Source organism: Temnothorax americanus, unplaced genomic scaffold, assembly GCF_048541705.1.
Source record: "Temnothorax americanus isolate GAGA-0224 unplaced genomic scaffold, ASM4854170v1 Scaffold206, whole genome shotgun sequence".
NCBI lineage: Eukaryota > Metazoa > Arthropoda > Insecta > Hymenoptera > Formicidae > Temnothorax > Temnothorax americanus.
The window spans coordinates 40,215-55,165 of NW_027509346.1; the positions used below are offsets into that span (position 1 = coordinate 40,215).

Consider the following 14,951-nt stretch of genomic DNA (forward strand, 5'->3'; position numbering starts at 1 on the left):
TGTATGGGCATTGAGGGAACGAATAAATATTTATGAATATTTGACTATTTCGGCTTACCAATCTGATGGGAAAAAACTATTATATATTTGCGACATAAGCTTACATAATTTGCAACATTAGAATAAATTTTATTCGGATTTTGTCATGTAATTTTATAAATGTGTATTGCTGATTGTAATTATGTCGTTTATGTTACAAATATATTTTTCGAAGCTTTTCGAAGCTTCGAAATCTCAACTGATTCGACAACCGACCGATCTGGTTAGTTTTTCCCATCCAGTTGGTAGGCCAAATATTCATTCGTTCCGCCATTCCCGCCATAATACGCCGGCCCTGCTCTCATCTGTTTCGCCGAGATATCTACCTACCGCCTACCGCACGCGATCGTGTACTGTATGGTACTGTACATACAAGGAGTATCGTGTCGCATCGTATTTTCGAGCTCCTCGATGAGTTTTTCAAGTTTTGCCTAACGAAATGACACGGCTCATCGTTCTGCAACGTGTTTGCTCGCGCACTCGCCTGTAGAAATTACTCGCCGCGCGATTTTCAGATCGGGGCGGAATGACGACCCAGGAAAGCCAAATCGATGTAAACATTTACCTTGTCGTACCGAGTTACCTGAAGTCCAAGGATGATTGCGGCGAGGAAATGTGGGAGGCATTTAACGTTCGTACATTTTCGTAATTCGCTATAGCTAAAGTCTTTCTTGCCTCCGTTTTTTTTTCAAATGTCAATACTTGAAAGATACACGGAACCCTAAGGTCCGCGTACTTCGATATTTTTTGTTCCTTTCGATCGCGCCTTCTTTACCTTTTATCGGTTTTGAAAAATTTTTATTCTGTTTATTAGAAATGCTCCGACCTTAGCTTGTGCATAGAATGGATTACTGAAAAGTCTTGCAGTAAGATAAAACCATTGAAAACCGATGTATTTGTTGTGGAGGAATTCAAGGGTGATTTGTTTGAGAAGCTGAAAACCTTCAAATGCTCGTAAGTTTGCAAGTGACTAACTTTAGCTGTAGATAAGTTCTTAATTTAATATAAATTATATATTAATTACGTTATAACATTACTATCAATTTGTATTTCGGCAGAATAGTCTCGCCAAAGTGCCTGCTTATTTGTCTTACAAATGGAGAACCAATACCGGAAGGGCGGAATCCGATATATACGACGTCCATGAGAAAAATGTGTGTTTGTGCATCAGGTTTTAATCCAGAAATTAAGGTATGACCATTGTGGCAATTTTCTATATTTTTCAAACTTTAATTATTTGCGAAGATGGTACAATCGCTGGCCTTATTATTAAGGTAAAGGCCTGTGTCCACGATGCTAGAACTTGACCCAAGTTCTCAGACCGAGGAAAAGTTACTGAAACTTGGATCGTGGACACACTGAACTTGGATGCAAAACTGGTGTGTCCACGATCCAAGTTTTAGTAACTTTTCCTCGGTCCGAGAACTTGAACCAAGTTCTAGCATCGTGGACACTTAAGAAACATCTTAATTTTTTTATTACAATTCAGGTTAAAGAGAAAAAAATTTTACATTTATATTTATAAAAAAAACCTCAATGTCTTTGAACAATGGTGAATAATAAAACATAGATTTGATAGTAATAATTATATATTTATTTATTTTTGTCAATTATTTAAGCAGTTATAAAAAATATATTTTTAATATTTAGTCAAGCTGCCTTTGGCATACCTAATATTAATGCATGTTTGTATTGTTTTTTGCATTCTTATTATGAACAATACAACTGACGCAGGGTTATACTTGTTTACTCTATCATTGTTATTACTGTATTATATATTTTCCTCAAAACAATAGTTTCTTAACATATATGTCGATGAATTATAACAATGATAGATGAGCTGGTGCTAGGAAGTCAATGATTAGAGATTATATGTCAGGGATTGTAGTTTTAATTATTATTACAGGATTGGATACAACAACGAGTTGAATATATGGGAGGTTTCTTCACAAAGCAATTAAGAAATAGTGTCACACATTTAGTAACTAATTCTGTGATGTCAGCAAAGTATGAGGTATGATTGAACTTATGTAATTAACGTACGTTTTATGAATAATATAATTCATATTATTTTCATCGAAATATTTACAGAGAATTTTGTCATGTAAAATAAGAAGAGAAATTGTATCTCATATAAATTTATTAAGTATTATTTAAATGTGTATGCAATCTTTAAGTATCTTATTTTTATGTACTGTAAAAAGATTCTCATATAAAATTATTAAAATTGTAACTTCTTCCGCAATATTTATTAACAGCTTTGTTTTTCAGACCGCTATAGAAATGAAGATACCAATTATGACAAAGGAATGGATAGAAGCTGTGTGGGAAGCAAATTTGAAAAAGGTGGTTAAGGCGGATGATAAAATTTTTGATAAATATAAATGTCCAGTTTTTATGAATTTAGTAGTTACTTCAACAAATCTGCACAAACGTCAGAAAGATGAAATTAAACGTTTGATACATGATTATGGAGGAGTGAGTTAAACTTTATGCAATGTATATGGGAGTAGTAAAATGTTTAGCAATTGGCTGTAATGTTATACGTGCGTTTTGCAGACATTCATGGGTCCTCTTGATGGAACAAAAGTTCGAGTGGTTCTAGCTTCTGAAAGTGGTCCATTGAGCGACAAGTTAAAGTACGCCAAGGAAAACAGCATTCCCTGTTTGAGGCCTGACTGGGTGTACGAAAGTATTAAAGTAGGATATGCTCTACCTTTCCGTAATTTTATTATCAAATCTGTGAAAACGTGTTCAACACCAGAAAAACCAAATAGTACGTATATAATGACAGTAGATTATAATTTTTTAACAGCATTAGTTAGCTGTATTATTTACTTTAATATAATGAATAGCAGAATAATATTATTTATATACTTTTTAGCTCGAGAATTGCTCAATTGTTTAGAAATCAGCTCTATAGCACACGATAAGCATCCCAATAATTATGTAGATGAAAGTTTTAGTTCGACAATATCGAGAACATCAAATTTTCCCAGTGTATACCCTAGTGCGGTAACTAGTAAACTCTCCGGTGGTAGGTATTAATTAATTATATGTCGTAGTTGAGATTTAAATAGAAAGCATATCTATATTTTGTTTTGTGTAGCCGCTAAGGTAAACGTATTGGATCGACTTACCTTCGGCGAAGCGAAATCAGCTGGACCGTTTCTGGATGGATGTAATGTAAATTTTTTTTAAAGTTTTTGTAACACGTTATGCTTTCTTTTCTTTCAATTTGAATTTTAGTTATCACCTTGTATCGCCTTTGCAGATTTACCTCGTTGGATTTGTGACAAGCATCAGAGATAGGATGAACAAAATATTAAACGTTGGCGGTGCGACGCGTTTTGATGAAATATCGGACGCTGTGACACATGTGATCGTTGGCGATGAGAATAAAGCGTCTGCGGAACTGAAAACGATAAAATCGAGAGGTTTATGGTATAGTAATACTGAATAAATAAGGCTTATACAATTTATTTGCGTCCCAATTTGCAATAAAACTTATATATAACTATTTATAATTTAAAAAAATAGATATCTTTTTAAAAATAAACTTTTTCTTAAACATAAATAAGAATTTTGACTTCAAATTTTACGAAAAGTTTATTATATACATATTATGTATAATCTATATAATCTATGTAGTACTATATAATCTATGCTGTACGTAAATGTACTTTTATATTAGCCATTTTTTTTTGTTTTTATATCTTTAATTTTTAATTTTATTTTATTGTATACATTTTATTTTGGACAGTCCTTACATATTGAACATAGAATGGTTGGAAGAGAGCATGAAACTGAAACGGCCTGCATCAGAAGAACTCTTTTTGTTTGAAGCAAAAGGTGGAGCACCTAAGAAAAATGTTGAGACACCTGCTTCACCGCTTAGTAAAAAGGTATACTTGATAAAATGTTTTACAGTAATTATAATTAATAAATTTATAATATTTATAATTCCTCACAGAATGTTTTACAGTATCTTTTTTGCAAAATTTTTACAAAATTTTTACAGCTGTTATCTATTTGCTTTGGCAACTTAGAGTATTACAAGGACTAATATATGTATATTCATGGTTGTTTTAGAATTTACAAATGTTGCAACAACCGAAGAAACCTCCTGTACCACTTTTCAATTTAGAAAAAGTAATTGCACCCGTGAACGAAGATGAGCAACCGGATCTCGTACAGCAATATTTACAAGAAAATAATGGTAACAGCGTGGATTATCTTCTAACAATATATTTGCGTCGCTTTACAAGCGTATTTTATACATATATTTACTAATTAATTTTAAACAATGCAATATTCTCATAGGCAAAGTTTTTAAAAAATAGATGATTATTAAGTGGTACATAGATGCCTCGTTGTATAATTGTAGACAATTGTGTTACAGATTGTAGCAATGTCATAAATATTTTTATCTTTTGAGCAAATGATTTTATATATACATATATTATCTCTTATATTATTACTATATATATAAAAGATTTTTCATATTTTTCTATCTTTTGAAGAAATGTTATTAATTCACACATCTATACAGATTTTTCTGAATACAATAATAAAATTATATATGCAGGTTTAACATTCGTTGTGGTTGGGTTTGACAATGAAGATACTCACATAGAAGAGACAATCGTAACGTTGGGTGGACGTTTAGTCCCAAGAACCTATAGCGGTATTCCGGATTATGGTGTTGTGCCTGTGCAAGGAGCACCCTTAAAATATACGGTTAATGAAATCGTGAACGATTTATTTATCGTAGGTATCTTTTATACATTAATCTTCATTTTTAAAAAAGCTTAAAATCTATTTCTTTTAAGAATAAAAATAATGTATAAGAAAATACCGTTTTTCAAAATTTAGGCTTGCAGTCTAAATCTATTTTTTAAATAATAAATGAATTTCACATACATTTTTTTAAATGTCGTTGATAATATTATCAATTTTTGATTTGTTAATAGGAAGATTGCATAAATCAGGAGCAAATCGTGGATATTATGTATTACCACAGGCCATTATCTATTAGAAAACCGTGTAATCCATTATCGGGATGCGTCATAACGATGAGCATGTATACCGGGGCCGAACGAGTGTATCTTTCCACGTTGGCTACGACACTTGGCGCTATGTAATGTATACTTGCTATTTATATTAGAATGAAACAAAAATCATGCATTAAAGTCTATGTATATAGAATGATTTGCATTATCGTGTAATTGGAATCTGGATGATTCTTATACATGATAAGAAATGTCAAAAATATAAACTTTGAGATAAGCATTTTTTTCATTACTTTCAGATGTCAAGATATGTTTGCACGGAAAGCTAACGCAGAGAGGAATACACATGGCAGTACGCATCTGGTTTGCCCGTCCCCGGAAGGAAACAAATATAACGCGGCCGTGAGATGGAAATTGCCGGCTGTCACTGCCGACTGGCTGAAGACCTGCGCGGATCAATTAACGCTCGTAGACGAAACTCCATTTCTTGTTGGGGAAACAATAGGTAAATTGATTACCTATGATTATATTTAGTTATCAATTATTCTTCATTTTTCTGTTTACTTTTTTTAACTAGCTTGTGAGTTTTGTATTATGCAGACTAGGGTGTGTCATTTTGGAGCAATTTTTTTTTTATTTCCCGAATAGCATACATACTTGCAGGAAGGTAAAATAAGATACCTGTTAAAATTTTAGCTCTTAATATTAATATTAACAGGTCGCTCATTACGATTTTTTAATTTTTATTTAGTAAGATAGAAAAAATTTTATAACTATCTAACAAACAGTAATACAGCATTGCGCCACATAGATTTTCTGTAGTAAATTTACCGCTCTACAAAAAAGATCTCTTATCATTTTTTCATAAATTCAACCGTTCAAAAAATATTCAAAGTTAAAGTTTGATAAATTTTATAAAACTTGTTTTTGCTTCTTATGAATGTTGTATCATATCGACTATCAAAAATTATGAAATAATTAATACATATTTTTGTAGAAAATTTAACGATCTACAAAAAAAATCTCTTATATTTTTTTCATAAATATAACCATTTAGACGATATTAAGGTTTAAAGTTTAAAGTGTAAAATTACTACAGAAAATCTATGTGGCACAATGCTGTATTACTGTTTGTTAGATAGTTATAAAATTTTTTCTATCTTACTAAATGAAAAATAAAAAATCGCGATGAGCGACTTGTTAATATTAATATTAAGGGCTAAAATTTTAACAGGTATCTTATTTTACCTTCTTGCAAGTATGTATATGCTATTCGGGAAATGAAAAAAAAAGTTGCTCCAAAATGACACACCCTAATGCAGACTCATCATTATGGAAATATCATAAATTTCAATATTTCGTCCATAAACTGAGAACTTATTTATCATTTTACATTCATATTTAAAAAAAATATTTTAAAAAATATAAAAAAAAATAAAAAGTAATATAATTTCTAAATCTTTCTTTTCACGCTTGTGTATATTTGTGTATAATTTTAATATACGTGTTGTGTTAATAGCACCAGATAGATCAAATATCAGCGAAACAAATCTTTCAAGTGTTCGCGAAAATAGAACAGAAGTAGAAGAAACCACACCAAGAATCATCATTACGCCGAAACGTCATTTATCTCAGATTAAAGTATGTATTATTTTACAGATAAAATAAGATTATTAGTATTTTTTTTATATACATCATATATTTATTTAATAACAAATAATTAAAATATGTAACGTTTGTATGTAAATTGAGTTTGACATGCTTGCAAAAATTTGATTTATTTAAAATTATTTTGTTTAAATATACAGCAAAATTTATTTTTGATTATAGTTAATAATTTATTAATGTCATAGGACGCACCCTCTGCTGAAACTCCATTGATAAATAAGAGACTCGGTCTGGTAATGAACCAGACACCAAAGTCACCATTTCACGTGTCCACTCCAGAGACTCCGTATGGACAGGTCTTTAAGCCCAATCCTTCGCCGGACACGCGAAAAGGGTGGATCAAATGGGTAGATAATTTTCCGGATTTACAAATAGCAGAACCGCCATTAAAACGACGCGCTCCTAGCACTGTGAGTATTATCTTGTTATATAAAAATGATTTCTATTTATGCGCTTAAATTAATATGTTATAATCGAGAACTATTTGCAGCCGCTTTCAGATTTGAAGAAACAGCTGTGGGAGAAACTGAAGAACGCAAATCAACCTGAAAAAGTAAGATAACTATGTTCAGAAGCCGCGTGTAATCTCTGTGTTGCTGCGGCGAATATTTTATGTGAGGACAAAGTAAATTTGTGATATAATAAATTTGACATTGTGATATAATTAATCTTACATAAATCATCTATAATGCTTGACATTTTCTAGTGATTTTATAAGCTACAGCTTTTAATGATTTTATAATTGTGATAGCATTAAAGAATATTACACAATTATGTTTATCCAAAATTGTTTTATGTATTAGAGCACTGTATAATTATTTGAAATATGTATAATTATGTTTTAATTATTGCTTTATTGAACTGCCAGGAACATAAATTGAGTGAAGCAATGAGACACGAAGATAGTAATACTTTTACGGAAAGAGCTGAGGAAGAGACCGACGATCAGGCTAACAAAACAAATCCATCAACTTCTACGTCCACTACCACCCGAAAGCTTGTCTTTGATGAAAAAGATAGCCCGATACCAAATAATGAGATAAACATGTACGTGCCTCTCAAATAAAATATGGTGTGAGATAAAATAATAAAATATATTCAATATAATAATATTATATAAGATATTTATGAACATAATATTTGTGATAAATATATCTAAAGAGATACATTGTTTTATGCAATATATTATTCTATATACTACTTATATTTGTGAAAGTAAATTTGGATCTTTTTGGAATAGGCAAATAGCGCAATTGGATCAAGTGCTTCAACGAACCTCAAGTACACCTGAAAATAGATACTCGCTGTCCGGGGAAAATGCGAAAAAGTACAACGAGGTTTCTGATGATATACAAAAATGTGAGTATCCACAAATTATAGATATATCGTTGAACCGATATTTCCAACTTTTGTAAAATGTTCACTGATTTATTATTTATTTTATAAACAGATATGGTAAAAGACTCGCAACCTATTGATGCCATTGTATGGGAAGATCCGGATCATCCAAAGCGAGTATGATAATTTTTCCTTTCAAATGACTCACGTATTTCGAAGATATAAGCTTTATTCTTGACACATGTATTATTCAAAACAGAACGAATATACAATTCATGGTTTTGACGGTTTTTTCTATATGAAATGAAAAATAAAAGTAACATGGGTAGAAGAGTAAAAAAAATATGTTTAATTTGATGCTAATATATCAAGCTTATGAAATTACCAAGTAGATTACCAATTTTGATATAAGGATCTTTGTCACGATATCGATTTAATTTTTTTATTTTTTGTGGATTTTATGGATTTGTGGATATTATCTTTTATGAGCACTCAATTGGTTCTTATGTATCAATGTTCTTGCATTTTTTAAATACTCTTATGCATCGATTTTATGTAGTATCTGTCTTTACAGTCAATCTTGAGTAAACGATCAAGTAAGGATAAACATAGCAACGTGATTAACGAAGAACATATCGAGGAAGATGTCGCAGAACAGAAATGTGAACCACCGACAACACGAAAATTTATGCTGTCAGGTATAAAGGTATTACGTTTTCAGATATACCGATATTGTTATTTTATCCGATCTTATCGATATTATTTTGATATATTTTAATAGGATAGAAACGTATATGAACGTATAATAAAGGATTTGGGCGGAGACGTGTCAACGGACACAAATTTCGATAATAGTGCCACACATCTCTTATGCATCAGGCTCTCCAGAAACGAAAAAATGCTTGGCAGCATAGCTGCTGGAAAGTGGGTCCTACATTGCTCATATCTACGTGATTCCGAACAAGCTGGCAGATTTCTCGATGTTAGTATTTGCCAAGTAAATTAATTAAGGCTATATCAGAGAATTAACACACAGTTGATACATTTTTCTGCCGACTTAAAAAAATCGAGGGGAAAAATGAAAAAAGCTACCATTTTTATTGCATAAAACATGTATCGTGATTTACGTTTCTACGATGTGAGCCGTGAATACAATTTTCGTAGGAGGAAGAGTACGAATGGGGCAATCCGAAGAGCAAAGATAAGATTCCGGAGCCAAACAGTGAGATCGAGAATGCAATCGCAGCCGCGGCTTACAGGTGGCGGCAGAAATTGCAGAAAGAACTGGATGGCCCGTTTTCCGACATAGTGGCTCTGCTGATGGTCTCCGAGGAGAAATACGATCAGTTTAAGAGATTGATTGAAGCCGGCGGCGGCTCGGTAATGCAAGCAAGGTGCGGTATTGAATCAGCTTCCAAAAAAGAGAAGAGTTTTATTTTCCATTATCGTGATTCCTTCGATTTGATTGCAGACCACCCTATGATACTAGTCCGTCTGGACGCAGAATCACACACTGCTTTGTCAACGTAAAACAAGTGAGCAATGTTTTATTTTTTGAAATACATATTTCAAAGTACAATGCAAATCAAGAAATTGGGACCTAAAATGATAAAAAATGTCTGTTGCACTGCAGAGAATTTATGACTGTATATATACGTTACTGTTAATTTATAATCTGTTTTAAAAATAAAATATTTTATTATTATAAACAGATAAACCAACCTGTGGACTGGGCTATGCTGGCTAGTAAGGGCATTCTCTGCTTTTTGCCGCAATATCTCAGTGATTATCTGACGGAAGTGACGCCGCTCAATCCGCGAGATTGCGTACTCCCAGAATTCAAGAAATACCTGACGTTACTCCCCAAGTAGTCAGGTTAGAATTGAAATTACGTTTAAATTTACAAACATGAGCGTTCATGAAATATCAACGATTTGATAAGATATGCAGAATACAGTAGTGTACACATAGCGAGTTCATGTTAAAGAACTGAAATAAAGGTCTCTTGTATAGAAAAACAATCAATTGGCTGATTGAGAGATAAGTTTGTTTATTCTTCTGTTACTTTCATTACATTACAGTTATATTTTGCACAATTGTTTCACAGAGGATTTTTCGAAATCTTTGTTTCTTGAGACGTGTAACCATATAATGGCTGGTACTATCAGATATTTGACAGAATTATACAAATCAAATGTACAATATTAATAAAATTAATATAATTATTATAAATTGTATAGAACTTCACTAATAATCATAGCAATTGTACTTCCACTATAGAGAGCCATTTCCACTATAGAGGTTTATGCCTTACTAACATATCCACCAGTCAAAATATTTTTAATGCACTTCTTAAAATAATATATATCTATCACTGCATATCGCTAACGCGTTATATCTTCTTGAAATCCAGCAGGAATCCTGCTGGTGGCGAGGTGAATACGTTTCGCGGATCGTAGGGGATCTTCCATGAAGGATTCAGCGCAACCTCGTAATCACGTAGAATCGCTATCAGTCCAACGGCGGTTTGCAAAGTTCCCAGCCGCATACCTAACGATCAAGTAGAATTAAGTCAAAGAAGATCGAGGTAGAATTTGCTGGTTGTAGGCCGATTTAAATATTTTCTTTTATATTTATGTCAAGATGAAGCGTACGATTAAAATTTAATTGTAAATTTTTTAGTATTAATGAGTACTTTTTAAACAGTAACCAAAATCTTGAACGAGATTTATGATACTTGGGAAGAATTAAAAAGTAATTCTCTATCTCTCCCTCTTTCTCCCTTCTCCTTCTCTTTTTCTAATCACTATTATTCCAGAGGAAGCAAAGAAACGCGTAAATCTTATGATAATGATAAAAGTCGCATTCTCCAGTAAATTCTATTTTCTTTTTTAAATCCGTCTATGTGAACGGATTCGATTTACCGACCTATGCAATTCCGTGGACCCTCTCCGAAGGGCAGGAAAGTGCAAGGTACAATCTCGTCCTTCCTCTCGTCGCTGAATCGCTCGGGATCGAAACGCGTAGGATCCCGATAGTACCTTGGATCAGACTGAATACCACGTAACACGACGTATACCGGTGTGCCTTTCTCGATAGTTATCTTTGTACCAGGAAACTGCAATTTATCTTTGTTATAATTATAATTTATAATTTAATGCTATATACGAGGCTATATATATATATATATATATATATATATATACACGATTTATTTTTTAATCAATTTTAAATTGGCAAAAAAACAATATCTCACTGTGTAATCGTTGATAGGAACTCTATCGAGGAGCGGCGCAGGCGGATGAAGCCTTAGCGTTTCATTCATCACTTGATGCAGATACTTCATATAATAGACCGCTTCGTATGTTACACCATTTGCATCCTGGATTGTCTGGAGGATCTCCTCCCTCAGGCGTTTTTGCATTTCTGGATACTTGGCCAATTCGAAAAGAGCGCAGGTCATAGTAGTAATGCTGGTCTCACGACCGGCCACGAAGAAGATCGCTGCTTGTGCAAGAAGAACGTCCGCCTCGAATCCTGGAGAAAATAGTAATGAAAGTAGATCGTATTTTTGATTATCATTTACGTAAAGTGATAAAAACGATTTGAAATTAATACGGATGATTAAACATTTTTGCGTTAAAAATGTGTCACATAGACTTTATTATAATTAATTATTGTATGTAGTAAACATCAGTTGCAAGGGTTGCAAGTAAAGACTCGTTTTTATTAAATTAAAAGAAATTTGAGATATTTAGTATTAAATACATTCGTTTAATTTTATATTATTAGACTTATAAAACATTATAATATTAATCTATTATAATTGTAAGATTCAGACCTTAAACCCTCCCATTGGGCGCGTGAAAATTTGAAACAAAAAAGGGCGCATGGGGTGTAACTTACACTCCACATTATTTATGCTATAAATATTAAACCAATTAATATTTTTGATTTTCTGCTTAATATTATTCATTGTTGCACACATATCTTAAAGTATATTAATAGGTTGAAACTTTTTTAATTTTAATGTTTTTTCGATAAAAATCGGTTCTGTATTGAAACGAGTTCAGAACACTCATGTTTTATAAGCATTGTAAAATACACATCACGCGCCTACTGGAGGGTTAATACTAAATATTGGATATCTGTACACATTAATTAAGTACTCACGGAAATTAGTACTATCTGATGACTCATCTTTTAGTTGTAAAAGGGAATCGATTAGATCTCCCCGTTTCATTTTTTTCGTAACGCTTCTATTATCCATAGAGTCCCAAAAGACTTTGCGGAAGTAATCCGTATATTTGCCCAATATCGAGCTGCCTAGATACTGTCCGATCTTCGGCAAGAAGAATAGGAAGAAGAATTGGAAGGACCTTAACAAGGTCTGGTTGAAAGCCTTACGTGCTGCATAAATAAGCATGTAAAAAAACTATATGTTGCAAAAAGTTGTAGAGAAAGGATGAGAGAAGAAGAGATATGTAACTGAGCATTTTTAAACTCGCATTCATATTACTTATATTTATAATTTTACTTACAGTTTACATAAAATTCTGGCGGTGATGTGTCGAAGCAGTTCACTCGAATCCCAAACGCCACGGAGGATATCACGTCGGTGGTGTATTTGTAAAACGTGTCCTTGACAGTTATCGGCACGGTTTTGGATTTGTCCCTAATCTGATCGCGCAAGTGATCCCTCATCTTTTCCCCTGACTCTTGCATCAGCAGAAAGAGACTCTTCAGCTTGCCGCTCGTGAACACCGGTGACATTTTCGTCCTGAATGAGAAGCAGTCTCTTGATAATTGCAACATTTTCTGATTATAACATCATTTTATGCTCTGGTATGTTTTAGGTATATTTCTTATCCTTTATCCTTTTTCTCTGTCTCTATTTTTGATACCATTCTTCGACAGTCTATTTGCAAATTGACTATTTCTTTCAAATGGTCGTCGGTCATTATGGTTCAATGATCATATTATTATGATTTATGTAACATGTATCGTTTACCTTAGATGTTTCCATTCAGGATTTTCTATGGTGAAGAGAGTCCATTTGCCGACTGTGTCGCTCTTGGACGCCCCCCTAAAATGATGATTCGCGAACACATTGAAGTCCCTGATCATTATTTGCTTTATCAGTTCCGGATTCCTTAGAAGCAGGAACGGCTTGTGCAGGATGTAGATCCCCAGGACGTCATCTTCATCCGCAGCTTGCCTGTGTAGTTCACCGAGAATCACTCCTGCTGGCCTGCGGAACAGGATCGCATCCTTGAAGTGGCCGAAGAACCAATGTGCGGGCAACGTAGGTACACCACGTCTTTGCCAATAAGTGTGTTTCCATTTCATCCACAGGTACAGCGTCGCGAATAACGATGAGAATATCACGAGCGTGTCCAAAACAGCGCATTCGGTTAATATCGCCATTTTTTGCGCAAATCACAAGTAAAATCTGCAACTCCGTATAAAACTCGGATTAAATTAATTATAAAACATTGTGAACTTCAAACAAAAATTTTCTCTGCATAAAAATTAACTTGAATTATATAAGATTGCGCAAATTATGCGGAAAATTTAGTTAAAAAACTCTGTGTATACTTTGTAAAAGCTACGTGCAGATCCAAATGCTGCGTAGAACTGCGGGTTATTATCAAAGATGACAGTTTAAATAAGTATCGACGTAATTTGCGAAGTCACTTATCAATGAAGTGGATATTTGTTATCGTCTGATATACTAGGTGTCATAAAAATTAACAGAAATTGCAGCAGGAAAAATTGGCAGCAAAGATGAGGTAACGAAAATGCATTTGTTTTATTTCGAGCAACAATACTTTTCTAAAATTATTTAGTTACGAATCTGAGGCTGTGATTAAAGAGTTGTCCATCGCGAATTACGTGCATATTAGTGCTTCATCTTTTGTCTAGTGGCGCTTGATCGCGCGAAATGCACAGTTATTTATATCACAAAGAATTACAAAGGTAACAGTACAAAATAAAAATATTTTATTAAAATACATAAATTTTTCTTGTAAAAAAACTTGGCGCTGTTAGACCTCGAAATTTTAAATAAATAAGGACAACAATAAATAAAAATAATTCAGAGAAGAATGCGATGGGAGTAATATTAAATGATTATCAGCGTGGATGTGGGAGTGAATGATATGGGTGTGCGTGACGACGCGGACGTCGGATAATGCGGCTTATAATTAAGTATAGAATAAATTTATTTATTTATTTAAAATTTCGAGGTCTAACAGCGCCAAGTTTTTTTTACAAGAAAAATTTATGTATTTTAATAAAATATTTTTATTTTGTACTGTTACCTTTGTAATTCTTTGTGATTAAATCTTTTATTCTATTGAAAAATACATATATAAACTTTATATTTAAATACAAATTGTATTCCCTCGTTGGATTAAATATTTTAATAAAATATTTGTATTTTGTACTGTTACCTGCTCTGTAATTCTTTGTGACCATTAAAAAATACACATGTAAACTTTGTATTTAAATATCTTGTATTCCCTTGTTAAATTTAAATAAAATTTTTTAATCTTATAAAATTGTTATCATACATTCTTTTCTAATTGACACAATGTAAAGATTTTTAAAAGTAGTGCAACAATTATTTTTTGAGGCAATATACATGTTCTCTCTGTAATTGGCGCTCTAATTTAAAGAGATATCATTTCTTTTTTGTAATTGTAATATAGATCACTTGAGCGCGACTCTTCTTTTTGATAAGGTAACATAATTTTGTGACGTGTATCACTTGGGTTATAATTTTTCGGAAATAAAGATACTACTGCTTAGATTTTTTCGAGATTTTTCGAGATATAAAGATCTACCACTTGTTACTTAGGTTTTTTCGAGGTATAATACTACCACTTTCTT

The 14,951-nt window shown here is 32.6% G+C and overlaps 2 protein-coding genes across 4 annotated transcripts; one reads left to right on the forward strand and one right to left on the reverse strand.

Moving 5' to 3' along the window:
* The first annotated feature begins 357 nt into the window (after positions 1-357).
* Mus101 (mutagen-sensitive 101) lies at positions 358-10,741 on the forward strand. The gene is made up of 26 exons (XM_077406425.1): positions 358-670; positions 854-993; positions 1,098-1,230; positions 1,946-2,053; positions 2,311-2,517; positions 2,599-2,815; positions 2,924-3,076; positions 3,149-3,225; positions 3,314-3,483; positions 3,803-3,944; positions 4,132-4,258; positions 4,628-4,809; positions 5,013-5,179; positions 5,351-5,556; positions 6,571-6,692; positions 6,905-7,129; positions 7,210-7,272; positions 7,588-7,766; positions 7,960-8,078; positions 8,170-8,234; positions 8,632-8,763; positions 8,839-9,039; positions 9,222-9,451; positions 9,529-9,592; positions 9,770-9,932; positions 10,474-10,741. The coding sequence occupies exons 1-25, from the start codon at positions 566-568 to the stop codon at positions 9,926-9,928; spliced, it is 3,693 nt and encodes a 1,230-aa protein (XP_077262551.1). The 5' UTR covers positions 358-565; the 3' UTR covers positions 9,929-9,932; positions 10,474-10,741.
* LOC143897619 (cytochrome P450 6k1) lies at positions 10,091-13,814 on the reverse strand. Of its 3 annotated transcripts, none has more exons than XM_077406427.1 (7): positions 13,656-13,814; positions 13,069-13,509; positions 12,599-12,837; positions 12,231-12,467; positions 11,314-11,594; positions 10,986-11,175; positions 10,091-10,607 (listed from the first exon to the last, which is right to left on the reverse strand). In XM_077406427.1, exons 2-7 carry the CDS (start codon positions 13,482-13,484, stop codon positions 10,450-10,452), a joined length of 1,521 nt encoding a protein of 506 aa, XP_077262553.1. In that variant the 5' UTR covers positions 13,485-13,509; positions 13,656-13,814; the 3' UTR covers positions 10,091-10,449. The 3 variants fall into 3 exon arrangements, with proteins under 3 accessions (XP_077262553.1, XP_077262555.1, XP_077262554.1); XM_077406429.1 differs by having other exon boundaries at positions 13,069-13,515; positions 13,656-13,798; XM_077406428.1 differs by lacking the exon at positions 13,656-13,814 and having other exon boundaries at positions 13,069-13,638.
* Between the last annotated feature and the right edge of the window lie 1,137 nt (positions 13,815-14,951).